Source organism: Hemitrygon akajei, chromosome 7, assembly GCF_048418815.1.
Source record: "Hemitrygon akajei chromosome 7, sHemAka1.3, whole genome shotgun sequence".
NCBI classification, from domain to species: Eukaryota; Metazoa; Chordata; class Chondrichthyes; order Myliobatiformes; family Dasyatidae; genus Hemitrygon; species Hemitrygon akajei.
The window spans coordinates 27,722,447-27,737,740 of NC_133130.1; the positions used below are offsets into that span (position 1 = coordinate 27,722,447).

General features: G+C 45.8%; 1 protein-coding gene across 1 annotated transcript in view; it reads right to left on the minus strand.

Moving 5' to 3' along the window:
* The window catches only part of prkd3 (protein kinase D3), a 363,813-nt gene that overhangs the window by 94,037 nt on the left and 254,482 nt on the right, over positions 1–15,294 (minus strand). Inside the window, exons 7-9 of the mRNA XM_073050552.1 lie at positions 10,573–10,623; positions 6,809–6,998; positions 2,396–2,473 (exon numbers count right to left, since the gene is read on the minus strand). Of these exons, the coding sequence (XP_072906653.1) occupies positions 2,396–2,473; positions 6,809–6,998; positions 10,573–10,623 (319 nt within the window). The remainder of the gene's footprint in view (positions 1–2,395; positions 2,474–6,808; positions 6,999–10,572; positions 10,624–15,294) is intronic.

Genomic DNA, 15,294 nt, shown 5'->3' on the forward strand with positions numbered 1-15,294 from the left:
GGCAGGGGAGGGGGAGAACAGTGGGGGAGCACGGAGCGGGGAGAGGGGAGGGGGAGAGGGCAGCCGGGAGAGGGGAGAGGGGACTTTGGAGTTCTAATGTTTTTCTATCGTTCATTCTTCTGGGTTTTTTTTTTATTTTTTGTGGATGTCTGTGAAGAGAAGTATTTCAAGTTGTGTACTGTGTACATTCTCTTATAATAAATGGAACCATCTGAACTAAATGTAATGTTATCCAATGCAATTAATTACAGAAAATGTATTGCACAGTTAACCGATCATTTACCACATGGTCCCTTGTTGGCCTTAAGCTCCACACAAATCTCCTCATTTCTTAATTCATACAACACAGTAAATAGATTTCTTTCCAGTCTATACTCTTTCATTTACTGATCCATCTTCTCCTTGAATGCATTTATGCTACCACCTCAACCACTCCAGTGAACCCACCTTCAAGTCAATTTCTGGGCAAAGAGCCTTCATCAGAATGTATTAGTTGACTCATCAAGAGCACCTAATGGTTATCTTGTTTTACACAAATTAAAATATCCTCCACGCCTCAACATTATCAAATTTCCCCGTGGTTTTAGAGATATTGATCAGGTTATCTCAGTCTTTTCCTTCCTCGTTACAATGCAACCCCTACACTATGCTGGAGGAACTCAGCAGGTCAGGCAGTATCTATGGAAATGATTAAGCAGTCAACGTTTCCAGCTGAAACCCTTCTTCAGGACTGAAAAGGGGAAAGGAGCCAGAATAAAAAGGTGGGGTAAGGGAAGGACTACTAGTGAGAAGGTGACAGGTGAAGCCAGGTGGGTGGAAAAGGTAAAAGGCTAGAGAAGGAGGAACCTGGTAGGAGAGGAGAGTGGAACAGGGAGAAGGGGAAGGAGGAGGGGCACCATGGGGAGGTGAGAAGTAGGTGAGGAGAAGAGCCAGGAGGCCAGAGTGGGAAGAGACAAAAAGAAATGGGGAAGGGAAAAAATATCAGAAGGAGAAATTAATACTTGTGCCATCAGGTTGGCATGACTTCAAAGAAGTATAAAAGGTATCAATAAGGTGGACAGCCTTTTCCCCCAGGGCTGAATGGCTATTGAGAGAGGACAACATTTTAAGGTGATAGAAACAGAGAATGGTGGGGGGGGGGGAAGGAAGGGGAGGATGTCAGAGGTAGTGTGTTTTTTATATACACAGAGTGTGGTAAATGCATAGAGTACAATGCCAGGGATGGTAGGAGAGGCAGATACATTAGAGAGATTTAAGAGACTCTTAGGCACACAAATGAAATTGGAGGGCTTATAAGGGAGGGAAGCATTAGATTTATCATAGAGTAGATTAAAAGGTCAGCACAATATCGTGGGCTGAAGGGCCTGTGCTGTGCTGTACTGTTCTATGTTCTCGACACTAGAATCTGGCTTTAGCAGGCTCATGATTACATGCTGAATTTTACACCCAGAACTTCACATCCTCTGATTAAACCTAGAATTAGGTTTGCATTTTCTGCATTATTTTTGATATGAGGTGCTGCCTTTAACACCCAAGCAAGTCTAATCACTCTGCAGTAGAAACACTATGCACTCAGCGATCACTTTATTAGGTACATCTGCTTGTTAATGCAAATACCTAATCAGCCTATTCACGTGGTAGCAACTCAATGCATAAAAACATGCAGATGTGGTCAAGAAGGTCTGTTGCCGTTCACACCAAATATCAGAATAGGGACGACGTGACCTGACTTTGACCGTGGAACGATTGTTGGTTTGAGTATCTCAGAAACTCAATGACGGGGTAGTTTGAGTATTGCAGAAACTGCTGATCTCTTGGGATTTTCACACCTAACATCTGTAGAGTTTACAGAGAATGGTGCAAAAAAAAACACACAAAAAATCCAGTGAGTGAAAACGCCTAATTAATGAGAGGAACAAGAGTTGAACGGCCAGTCTACTTCTAACTCTCAGGAAAGTGACACTAACTCAAACAATCACACGTTACAACAGTGGTGTGCAGAAGAGCATCTCTGAATGCATTACGCATCCAACCCTGAAGTCACTGGGCTACAGCAGAAGACCATGACAGAGTGGCCACTTTATTAGATGCAGAAAGCACCAAATAGGATGGCCACTGAGTGTACACTTGAACAAGTAATTTCAGTTAAAATTTCAGAACATTAGGTTCTACACAACAATGGTTAAAAATTACACAGATCTTAAAAGAAAAAATTTGAATGATCTTATTTTTCTCTGTTCTGATGCAAGACCAACTTAAGATATTAACATTAAATCTGTTTCCCTCTCCACAGATGCTGGCTGACCTGCTGAGTATTTCTAGTACTTTCTGCTTTTATTCTCACATCGCACATTAGCACGGAATAACTCATCACTGGTTTATGGGCACGTCTTACCTCCATTAAAAACAACTTCGCCGAGACAGTCCCTGGGTACTTTGGATGCACATCGCTTGTGGCAATTAAACCTGCAATCTGTAAAGTTACACGAAAGGTTTAGGTGATGTGAAAGTGACGTAACAATTAGAAGCCAAAGCAGATCACCCGACACCTTTGATCATAGGATGCTCTTATACAGCAGAAACCGTTGTCTTGGCGAAGATGAGTGCAAGGTTCACTCATGTACTTCAGTGAACGATTTGACAATGATTTGGGAAACTGGCCTCCGAGTATGCACAGCAGGAAGACCACCCATATTCTGCAGCCTAGCCATTGAATTTAGAGTGATCTCGGTTGTGAAGTATAGTTGTCTGGTTAAATGGGCTCCCATTCCTTCAGAAGATCAGCTCCATATAAAATTGACCGGGCAAATGTGCAGCTTTGCAAAGAATTGGACAAAATGTTGATGCTGGTTGACAAAAGCCTTCAATCAGATAAGATCTGCTGATGGGACCTGACTGACACCCTTTATGGATGGAACATAAACTCATCACCTTTGTATTCAATTCCCCCGGCAAAGACCAATAACTTTGTTAGGTTTCCCTAATCAACTGTACTTGTATAACCATTTTCAAATAATGCACCAGAACTCTGCATTTTTGAGCTCATTGTTTACAGAATACACTATGTTATTGCTAAAATGGACAATCTTGCACTTTTCACTTTATATTCCACCTGCTATATTTTTGCCTACTCACATTCTATCTGCCTTTAACCAATTCCACATTTCACCCAATACTTTCAGATGTTTATTACTCAGAAAATAATACCAGTGGGGATAGAATATGAATTAGTCTTTCGAGTCAAAGTGAAAACAAATTTCTACAATATGGTTCCAAATTTGGCGCTAAACAGTGACAATGGCGATAAATGGCAACTGCTTTGCTTGCAAGTTCAGAAACAGCTCTACTTCTATCTTTCATATCTCTTTTTTCCTGTTTGATGTTCTTTTGAAAACCCTGACCTGGAGTTACACTCTGACTTTGATTCTTTGTGGGAACAGGAGCCGCTCTCAGGGCCTCATTGCCAGCTGCTTTTTGATATCCCAAGGACGCGGCCTGAAAGACTAGCGCACCTTCGGGGTGCCGGACTTCTGTGGCTCTGGAGACGGGATGATTCAAAGCTGGTGCCCCTGACTGAGGCATCGTGGGAGAACGCGGAACATTGGGAGCAGTGGGTTAGCTGCCGTGGGCTGTGTATCCAGAGAGCTGAGCCTTGGGGCCGACTCTCTCGGCGCAAAGCTCGGTAAAAGGGACACGACAGACTTCTAACATCATAAATCTGTGAGTTGTTTGTTATGCCTCCCCTCTCGCTGTGAAATGGAGACACCTTTTTCCGAGAGATAGAGAGAGAGCGTGAATGGGCGCACCTGTGGTAAGTTGAATTACCGAATCAGTGAGTAGTCTTTGGGGTACTGCAAGTCTGTGTCCTTATTGATGCTTTGCTGCATGCTTCGGTGCTCGGTGGGGGGGGTGGTGGTGATGCTTTTTCGCTGGTGGGGAGGGTGGGGGTGTTGAATTGCTGCTGCCTGTGAAAGGGAGGGGGGAGTTGGGGGGTCTTTGGGGTTCTAACATTTAACTGTCATTCATTCTTTGGGGCACTCCTCTGTTTTTGTAGATGTTTGCGAAGAAAAGAATTTCAGGTAGCATATTGCACACATTTCTCTGACATTAAATGTACCTATTGAAACCTACTGATTAAATTTATTACAATTAATAAACACAAAATATGATTGTATAATTACTCACCCCCTTTAAGTCAGTTTTTAGTAGATGCACCTTTGGCAGCAATTACAGCCTTGAGTCTGTGTGGATAGGTCTCCATCAGTTTTGCACATCTGGACACTGCAATATTTCCCCATTCCTCTTTACAAAATTGCTCAAGCTCTGTCAGATTGCATTGGGAATCATGAGTGAACAGCCCTTTTCAAGTCCAGCCACAAATTCCCTATTGGATTGAGGTGTGAACTCTGACTTGGCCAACCAGGGCATTAACTTTGTTGTTTTTAAGCCATTCCTGTGTAGCTTTGGCTTGATGCTTGGGGTCACTGTCCTGCTGGAAAACAAAGTTCCCTAGTTTCATTTCCTTTGCGGACTGTATCAGGTTTTCCTCCAGGATTTCCCTGTATTTTGCTGCAATCGTTTTACCCTCTGCCTTCACAAGTCTTCCAGGGCCTGCTGCAGTGAAGCATCTCCACTACACAATGCAGCCACCACCATGCTTCACGATAGGAAGATTGTGTTTCGATGATGTGCGGTGTTTGGCTTATGCCAAACATAGTGCTGAGTCTGATGCTAAAAAGTTTTCAATTTTGGTTTCATCAGATCATAGAACCTACTTCCCACATGCCTTCTGGCAAACTCTAGCTGAGATCTCATGTGATTTTTTTCCCCCAACAGTGGCTTTCTCTTTGCCACTCTCCCATAAAGCTGCAACTGGTGAAGCAGCCGGGTAACAGCTGTATGTGCAGTCTCTCCCATCTCAGCCACCAACACTTGCAACTCCTCCAGAGTTGTCATCGGTCTCTTGGTGGCCTTCCTCACTAGTCTCCTTCTTGCTCAGTCACTCAGCTTTTGAGGACGGCCTGCTCTAGGCAGATTTACAGCTGTGCCATATTCTTTCCATTTCTTGATGATTGAGTTAACTGTACTCCATGGGATATTTAGCGACTTGCATCCATCTCCTGACTTCTGCTTTTCAATAACTTGCTCACAGAGTTGCTTGGAGTGTTGTCTTCTTGGTGTAGTTCTTGCCAGGATACAGTCTCACCGGCAGTTGAACCCTCCATATACAGGTATATTTTTATTACAATCTATTGAAACACCTTGACTGCACACAGGCGATCTCCATTTAACTAATTATGTGAGTTCTAAAACCAATTGGCTGCACCAGTGATGCTGTGGTATGTCATATTAAAGGGGGTGAATACTTGTGCAATCAATTATTTTGTGTTTTACATTTGTAATTAATTTAGATCACTTTGTAGAGATCAGTTTTCACTTTGATACAGAATATTTTTCTGTTGATCAGTCAGAAAAAGCCAAATTAAACCCACAATGATTCAATGTTGTTCAACAATAAAACATGAAAACTTCTGGGGGGGAGTGGAATCCTTTTTCTAGGCACTGTATACTGACAAATATAACTATATCAGTGTTGCAGTGTTTACAAAAAGCATTGGTAAATGAAAAGTGCTTGGCATGTAGTACAAAATTCAATTCATGACATAACAGAGACATGAAATTATAACTTCACTCACCCCATCACTGAAATTTTCCCACAACCTATGGACTCACTTTCAAGGACTCTTCATCTCATGTTCTTAAAAACTATTGCTTATTTTTTATTATTATTATTATTTATTTATTTCTTTTTTGCCTTTGCAGTTTGTTGTCTTTTATACAACGGTTGGACACCCATGATGGTGTATCTTTCATTGATTCTATTTTGGTTCTATTATGGACTTATTGAGTATGCCTGCAAGAATCTCAGGGTTGTAAGTGGTGACATAAACAGTATAACAAATTTACTTTGAACTTCAAATTCCAAAATTTAACTTCATAGATTCCCCAAATTTCCAAGTTGGAGAAAGGAAATGATAGAAGAGAGTAATCAATAATGAATTGGCAATATGCAAATAAATGGAAGTCAATACTTAAAAAGCATCTGGAAATAATAATGCTTGTTTGCTTGTAATTCACATTATTAGCATTTGGATGCGTAGTTCTTTCATGTGAAGTTACTTCACATAGATAGTTCACAGGATAAAAAGTATGGATAACAAATGTTCAGAATTCACACAAATATTGAGAGCAGAGAAAATTTACACAGATGTTGCCAGGATGCAAGGTTCTGAGTTACAAGAATGGATCCAGTAGGTCAGGAGTTTATTCACTGGAGTGCAGGAGAATAAGGAGAATATCTTATAGAGGTATACAAAATTATGAGGGGTATTCAGTAGATAGGGAGATTACATGCAAGCTTTTCCCCTCAGACTGGTTAAGACTAAAACTAGATGTTACAGGTTTAGGGTGAAAGGTGAAACACTTAAGGGGAATCTGAGGGGAATTCTTCTCTCAAATGGTGGTGCAAGTGTGAAGCAAGCTGACAGCAGAGGTGGCAGATGTGGGTTCAAATGCAACATTTAAGAAGAAAATTTGGATAGGTACATAGAAAAGAGAGATGCTGAGGGCTGTGGACTAAGTACAGAGTATGGGACTATGCAGAAAACCCAGCCAGCAAGGATTAGATGAGCTGAGGGGCCTGTTTCTGAGCTCTATGACTAAATATTGTGCTGATATCCTTCACTCAAAATTTCTAACACATTACTTTAGCCAGAATTTATGTCATTTGTACATGCATGGCCCTTACCTCTGCACTGCATTCCTTGTCGAAATAGACCTTTTAATAGCCGCTTGCAATACTGACAAATAGTGGGCCGTGTATAGGAGTGTATGACAAAGGTATGTGGTACTTTTACCCTGCCCAGCACCATCTTTTCCATCCAAATTGGACGCCCACTCCATGAAGGGATTCTCTTGCTGGTCTCCTGGTGACAACGCTGCAACAACAATCACAAGCCACAAATTCAGACGGCAACATTCCAGCAGTAACACGTTCAGGAAGCAATGATTTAACCTCCAAACTAAGGAGATTCATTTCATTTAAAAAAAAATCATTCAATTGTGTTTGTCTACTGAGTCCACAGCAACTTCACAGCTCTCTAGAAACGGTGAGATAGGCAGAATGGCAAGGAATCAAGCTTATGGCATGTTCGCCTTCGTGGGCAAAGGTATTAAGTATAAGAACTGGGTTGTCACATTGTGGTTCGACAAGACACTGGTCAGACTGCATCTGGAGTATCACTTGCAGGCCTGGTCGCTACAGGAAGGATGTGGTGGCAATAGAGGGAGTGCAGGAGATATTCACCAGAAACATTGCCTGGAAGAGAGAGCTGTAGTAATAAAGAGAGACTGGAGAGCTAGGATTTTAGTCTCTATTTTTCAGTAGGATTTGTGGGGGGGGGGGGGGGGGGGTGTTCCCAACCTTTTTTAATGCCTTATCATTAACCAAGAGGTCTGTGGACTCCAGTTTGGGAACACCTGTTCTGGAGGGCTATAAAATTACGAGGAGCTTATTGGCATTTATTTTCAGGGGAACAGAATATAAAAACATGGAGATAATGCTGAGCTTTTATAAGATACTAGTCAAGCTGCACTTGGAGTATTGTCAACAGTTTTGGGCCCCATATCTCAGAAAAGACGCGTTGTCATTGGAAAGAGTTCAGAGGAGGATCATGAGTGTTGTGGATAGTGTGGATGGATGTCACAGGTTACAGCGAGACATCAATAGGATACAAAACTGGGCTGAGATGTGGCAGATGGAGTTCAACCTAGTGTGAGGTGGTTTATTTTGGTAGGTCAAATATGATGGCAGAAAATAGTATTAATGGAAAGACTCTTGGCAGCATGGAGGATCAGAGGGATCTTGGGGACGGAGTCCATAGAACACTCAAAGCTGCTACGCAGGTTGATTCTGTGGTTAAGAAGGCATACGGTGCATTGGCCTTCATCAATCGTGGGATTGAGTTTATGAGCTGAGAGGTAATGTTGCAGTTATATAGGACCCTGGTCAGACCCCACTTGGAGTACTGTGCTCAATTCTGGTCGCCTCACTACAGGAAGGACGTGGAAACTATAGAAAGGGTGCAGAGGAGATTTACAAGGATGTTGCCTGGATTGGGGAGCATGCCTTATGAGAATAGGTTGAGTGAACTCGGCCTTTTCTCCTTGGAGTGAAGGAGGATGAGAGATGACTTGATAGAGGTGTATAAGATGATGAGAGGCATTGATCATGTGGTTAGTCAGAGGCTTTTCCCCCAGGGCTGAAATGGCTAGCATGAAAGGGCATAGTTTTAAGGTGCTTCGAAGTAGGTACAGAGGAGATGTCAGGGGTATGTTTTTTTATGCAGAGAGTGGTGAGTGCGTGGAATGGGCTGCTGGCAGCAGTGGTGGAGGTGGAAACGATAGGGTCTTTTAAGAGATTTCTAAATGGATACATGGAGCTTAGAAAAATAGAGGGCTATGGGTAAGCCTAGGTAGTTCTAAGGTAAGGACATGTTTAGCACAGCTTTGTGGGCTGAAGGGCCTGTATTGTGCTGTAGGTTGTCTATGTTTCTATAAGTCCCCAGGCCTGATGGGATACAGCCCAGGTTACTGAGAGAGGCAAGTGAAGAGATTACTAAGGCCTGGACAAATATCCTTGCATCTTCCCTGGCCATAGGCGAGGTCCAAGAGGACTGGCAAGTAGGCATTACTGTTCCATTATTCAAGGGAACCAGGGATAATTCTGCAAATGATAGATCGGTGAATCTCACGTCAACAGGAGGGAAGTTACTGGAGAGAATTCTGAGGGATACGATTTATGAGCATTTGGAAAACCTGGCCTTAATTAAGGACAACTGGAATGGCTTTGTGCGGGACAAGTCATGGTGTATCTTGACTGAGCTTTTTGGCTAAGTGATGCAGGTGACTGATGAAGGTAAAGCTGTAAATGTTTTCTACAGAGATTTTGACAAGATACCTTATGGAAGGCTTATCCAGAAGATTAAGATGCATGGGATCCATGGTGAGTTGGCCATTTGGATTCAGAACTGGCTTCCCCACAGAAGACAAAGGGTAGTGGTTAAAGGGACTTATTCTAACTGGAGGTTTGTGATTCATGGTGTTCCACAAGGATTTGTACTGGGACCTCTGCTGTTTGTGATGTATATAAATGACCTGATGTAAATGTGGATGAGTGGGTTATTAAGTTTGCAGATGATACGTAGATAGGCGATGCTGTGAATAGCGTAGATGACTGGCAAAGAATACAGTGGGATATAAATCAGCTACAGATATGGGTAGAGAAATGGCAGATGGAGTTTAACCTGGCCAAATGTGAAGTGTTGCACCTTCGTAGGTCGAATGTAAAGAGAGAGAGCACTGTTAAGGTCAAGTAGCTTAACAATGTTGATGAGTAGAGCAATCTTGGAGTCCAAATTCACAGTTCCCTGAAAGTGGCTATACAGGTTGATTGGGTGGTTAAGAAGGCATATGGAATGCTTGCCTTCCTAAGTTGAGGTAGTGAATTCAAAAGTCAGGAAGCTATGTTGCAGCTTTATAAAACTCTAGCTAGGCCACATCTGGAGTATTGCACACGGTTCTGGTCGCCACATTATTGGACAGATATTGAGGGTTTGGAGAGGGTGCAGAAGAAGTTTACAAAGGTGATGCCAGGGTTAGAGGGCATGTGTTATAACAAAAGTTTGGACAAACTTGGGTTGTCTTCTCTGGAAGGGTGAAGGCCAAAGGAGGTTCAAAGATTATGAGAGGCATTGACAGAGTAGATAAACAGTAAGTTTTTCCACAGGGTTAAAATGTCTAATACCAGAGGATATGCAATTAATGGTAAGAGGGGGCAATTTCAAGGGAGCTGCAAGGGGCAAATTGTTTTACACAGAGAGTTGTGGGTGCCTTGAATGTGCTGCCTGGAGAGGTGGTAGAGGCAGATACATTAGGGACTTTCAAGAGACATTTCAATAGGCACATGGATGCGAGAAACATGAAGTACAGGGACATTGTATAGGCAGAAGGGATTAGTTTAGTCAGCCATTTAATTACTAATTAATTTGGTTCAGCACAACACCGTGGGCCGAAGGGCCTGTTTCTCTGCTGTAATGTTTTATGTTCTAACACATCAAATGTCAATACCCACAATTCCTGGCTTGGAATACATCTTACTTCATACAAAGAATAGACTTCATGATGCAAAATATCTCTGACTGCCTCAAGGCCTTTTCATTTAAGTACAACTGTTAAGTTCTTTAAGCCTCATGAGTAGATGTTGGGTGAGCAGAACCTTGGTCAATGAGGGATATTTTAAAGGGCATCTTAAAGGAGACAGACGTGGAGAAGCAGCAAAGGAAATTGCCCAGTTTTTGAAGGAAATTGCATGAGTTTATCTGGTTAGTTTCAGGTACAACTACAAATGTGACATGGTTGAATTGGAGAACTAAAAGAAAACAGCAATAAATAAGCATTTAATTCCACCAGGAAACAAATTTATTGGCTTTCTAATCTTTCCAACTTGTTTACCTTGATTAAACGTACTTCATCACTTTTTGGCTGGATCGCTGAATGGAGCCCCTGCAGAGATGAAGAGTTCGACATCAGAAGGGGAAAAGTGTACAAAGTACCTTCCCAGGTTCAAGTTCAAAGTCAATTATCAAAACGCATATACTGGATGCCACCATAGACAACTCTGAGATTAATTTTCTTACAGGCATACTCAATACTGTGCATCCATTAGTGAATAATAACCATAATGGAATCAATAAAAGATCGCACCAACTTGGGTGTTCAACCAGTGTGCAAAAGACAAAAGCTGTGCGAGTACTAAGAGAAAGAAATAATAATAAATAAATAAGCAATAAATATCAAGAACATGAGAAGAAGATCCTTGAAAGTGAGTCTATAGGTTGTGGAGACAGTTTAATGATGGGGAAAGTGAATGAAGTTATCCCCTTTGGTTCAAGAGCCTGATGGTCGAGGGGTTGAAACTACTGCTGAACCTGGTGGTGGGAGTCCTGAGGCTCCTGCATCTTCTTCCTGATGGCATCAGTGAGAAGAGATCATGTCCTGGGTGGTGGGGCTCTCTGATGTTGGATGGTGCTTTGCTGCAACAACGTCTCATGAAGATGTGCTCAATAGCGTGGAGGACTTTATCCGTGATTGCCGGGGCTGTATCCACTACTTCTTGTAGGATTTTCCACTCAAGGGCATCGGTGTCTCCATACCATGGAGCCAGTCAACATATTCTCCACCTCACATCTATAAAAGTTGGTTAAAGTTTTAGATGTCATGCCAGACCTTTGCAAACTCCTGAGGAAGTAGAGGTGCTGCCATGCTTTCTTCGTAACTGCACTAACATGCTGGGCTCAGACAGGTCCTCTGAAATAACAACAACCGGGAATTTTAAGTTGCTGACTCTCCCCACCTCTGATGAGGACTGGTTTCCTCCTCCTGAAGTCAATAATCAGCTCCATGGCTGATGCACCATCAATAACTCTCTGAGACGTGAGGCGAGATATCGGCTTTTATTGACTGGAAGAAAGAACAAGCGGCAATTGACCACCATGCTACATCCTGGAGACTGAGGGCCGGGCTCAGGCCCCAATCGCCTTTATACCGGGGTCTGTGGGAGGAGCCACAGGAGCAGTCAGCAGGGGGGCATGTCCAGACAGGTATATGTAGTTCACCACATTCACTCCCCCTTTGCTTTAAAAGTGAGTACCCATGGGGCGAAGTTTGTGACAAGTATATTTACAGGTTAAGTCTATCAGGTGGTCAAATCTGTCGCTGCGATCTACGTAGCACCGGCTGTGATTGCACAGGTGCCAGTGGTGATTGCACCGGAGACGGTGGTTGTGCTGGTTCCGGCCTAACTGGAGGCGTCAGTGATCCCTCATGCGTGTGCCAGGCGCCTGGTATATGTGCGTGCGAGACGCCCGGTATAGGAGTGTCGTGAGGAGTCTGTGTAGGGCTCGATGTACGCAGTGTCACCTCGGGTACAGGGTTCATAGTTACCGTGGAGTGTTCGGGGTAGTGGTCTGCTGCTTCTGCGGGCGCCAGGTCGCGGACAGAGACCGTGTCCTCCCGCCCATCAGGTAAGACCACGTAGGCATACTGGGGATTCGCATGTAGAAGGTGAACCCGCTCGACCAGTGGGGAGTATTTATTGCTCCTCACATGTTTCCGGAGCAGCACTGGCCCTGGGGATGTCAGCCAAGCTGGTAGGGCGGTCCCAGTGGCAGACTTCCTGGGAAAAGAGAATAGGCGCTCGTGAGGAGTGGCATTGGTGGATGTACATAACAGGGAGCGGATAGAGTGGAGTGCCTCGGGGAGGACCTCCTGCCATCGAGAGACCGGCAACCCTTTCGACTTAAGGGCTAAAAGTGTGGCCTTCCACACTGTGGCATTCTCCCTCTCCACCTGTCCATTTCCCCGGGGATTATAGCTCGTGGTCCTACTAGTAGCAATGCCCCTAACCAGCAGGTACTGGCACAGCTCGTCACTCATAAAGGAGGACCCTCTATCACTGTGGATATAGCAGGGATATCCGAACAGAGTGAAGAGCTGGCGCAGGGCTTTTATGACGGACGTGGCAGTGGTGTCGGGGCAGGGGATGGCAAAGGGGAACCGCGAGTACTTGTCGATAATGTTGAGAAAGTAGACATTGCGGTCGGTGGAGGGAAGGGAGCCCTTAAAGTCAACACACAGTCGCTCAAAGGGGCGGGTGGCCTTGATAAGTTGCGCCTTTTCAGGACAGTAGAAGTGCGGTTTGCACTCAGCGCAGACTTGGCAGTCCCTGGTCATCGTCCTGATGTCCTCAAGGGAGTACGGCAGGTTCCGGGCTTTCACGAAATGATAAAATCGGGTGACCCCCCGGGTGGCAAAGATGTGCATGGAGGGCGTATAGCTGGTCGAGCTGTGCGCTGGCACACGCTCCCCGGGATAGGGCATCAGGGGGCTCATTGAGCCTTCCAGGCCGGTGCAGGATATCATAGTTGTAGGTGGAGAGTTCTATTCTCCACCGCAAAATTTTATCATTTTTGATTTTGCCCCGCTGTTGGTTGCTAAACATGAACGCAACTGAGCGCTGGTTGGTCAGCAAGGTGAACCTTTTGCCGGCGAGATAGTGCCTCCAGTGCCTAATAGCTTCCACTATGGCCTGGGCTTCTTTCTCCACCGCGGAGTGCCGAATTTCAGAGCCTTGAAGGGTACGAGAAAAGAATGCTACCGGCCTGCCTGCCTGATTGAGGGTAGCAGCAAGCGCGAAATCGGAGGCGTCACTCTCTACTTGGAAGGGAATGGTCTCGTCCACCGCATGCATCGTTGCTTTGGCAATGTCCCCTTTAATGCAGCTGAAGGCCGCGCGGGCCTCGGCAGAGAGGGGAAATGCGGTAGACGACCAGGGGATGGGCCTTGTCTGCGTAATGGGGGGCCCATTGGGCGTAATAGGAAAAGAAGCCCAGGCACCATCTGAGGGCTTTGAGGGTGGTGGGAAGAGGGAGTTCTAACAGGAGGCGCATATAGTCGGGATCAGGGCCAATGACCCCGTTCTCCATGACATACCCAAGGATAGCGAGTCGGGTGGTTCCGAACACACACTTGTCCCTGTTATAAGTAAGGTTCAGGGCTTTGGCCACTTGGAAAAATCGTTGGAGGTTGGCATTGTGATCCGACCAGTCGTGACCACAGATGGTGATATTATCCAGATAGGGAAATGTGGCCTTCAGTTGGCACTGGTCCATCATCCGGTCCATTTCCCTCTGGAAGACAGAGACACCATTTGTGACACCGAATGGGACTCGCAGGAAGTGATAGAGCCCGCTGCCCGCCTCGAAGGTGGTGTACGGGCGGTCCTCTGGGCGGATGGGGAGCTGGTGATAAGCGAATTTCAGATCTATTGTCGAGTACACCTTGTACTGAGCTATCTGGTTGACCATATCCGCGATGCGGGGTAGGGGGTACGCGTCAAGCTGCGTGAACCTATTGATGGTCTGGCTATAGTCCATGACCATCCTATTTTTCTGCCCGGTCTAAACAACCACCGCCTGGGCCCTCCAAGGACTTGTGCTTGGCTCAATGATCCCCTCCCTGAGCAGCCGCTGCACCTCTGACTGAATGAAGGCCCTGTCCCCCACGCTGTACCTCCTGCTTTTAGTTGCCACCGGTTTACAGTCGGGGGTCAGGTTGGCGAACAGCGGTGGGGGAAGAATCTTGTGGGTGGAGAGGCTGCAAGTGGTGTCAGTAGCACAGCTGTCAGCATGGTGCTGGGTGGGATGTGTGGGTCGGTGTGTGTGTGTGGTCAGTAGCGGGGTATATGGCGAAGTCCCACCAAACTGAGGATTCCTGACAGTGAGTGGTGGGAGGGGCCCGTCATATGCCATAGTCACACTTTCCAGGTGGCCCTGGAAGTCCAGCCCCAATAGCACAGGCACGCACAGTTGAGGCATGACCAGTAGCGCAAAGTTCCGATATTCTGTGCCCTGCACCACCAATGTCACTACACAACCCACCCGAATGTCTGTGGAATGCGACCCAGAAGCCAAGGTGACCCTCTGACTTACCGGCCGTGTCACAAGTCCACAGCGTTGCACTGTTTCCGGGTCAATAAAACTCTCAGTGCTGCCCGTGTCAAACAGGCAGCTAGTCCTGTGCCCCTCCACCAGGATGTCCATCATTGACCTTGCAAGCTGGTGTGGGGCGATTTGGTCGAGGGTTACGGAGGCCAGAGTTGAACTGCCGTCTTGGTGCCCGGTAAGCACCGGTGGGTCGGGGGCGGTGCATGCTGGTGCCGACAAAGATGGCCGCCCACATCCGGGCATGCAAGATGGCGGCCCCCATGTTTCACACGCAGCACTGCTCGACCCCGCTCGTGGTTCAGACTTACAGACCTTGGCGAAATGGCCCTTCTTCCCACAGCTGGAGCAGGTCATTTCTCGGGCCGGGCAGCGTTTTTTCGAGTCCACATAAGTGACACTGCGTGGACTTGCGACTGGCAGCAGCTGTGGTCGGGTTCGGGGAGTTCGTGGACTCGCAACTGGCAGCGGCGTTGGCAAATTCGCTCACTGGTGGTGGGGTCTGAGGTGTCCATGGACCGGCGGGGGATCGCGCGGCTGGACAGGGTCAGTGTTGTGCAGAGCAGCCTCCAGCGTGTCGGCCGTCTCGATCGCCGAGCGTAAGGTAAGATCGGCATTTTTCAGCAGCCGCTGGCGCACGTACACTGACCTGATCCCTGTAACGAAGGCGTCT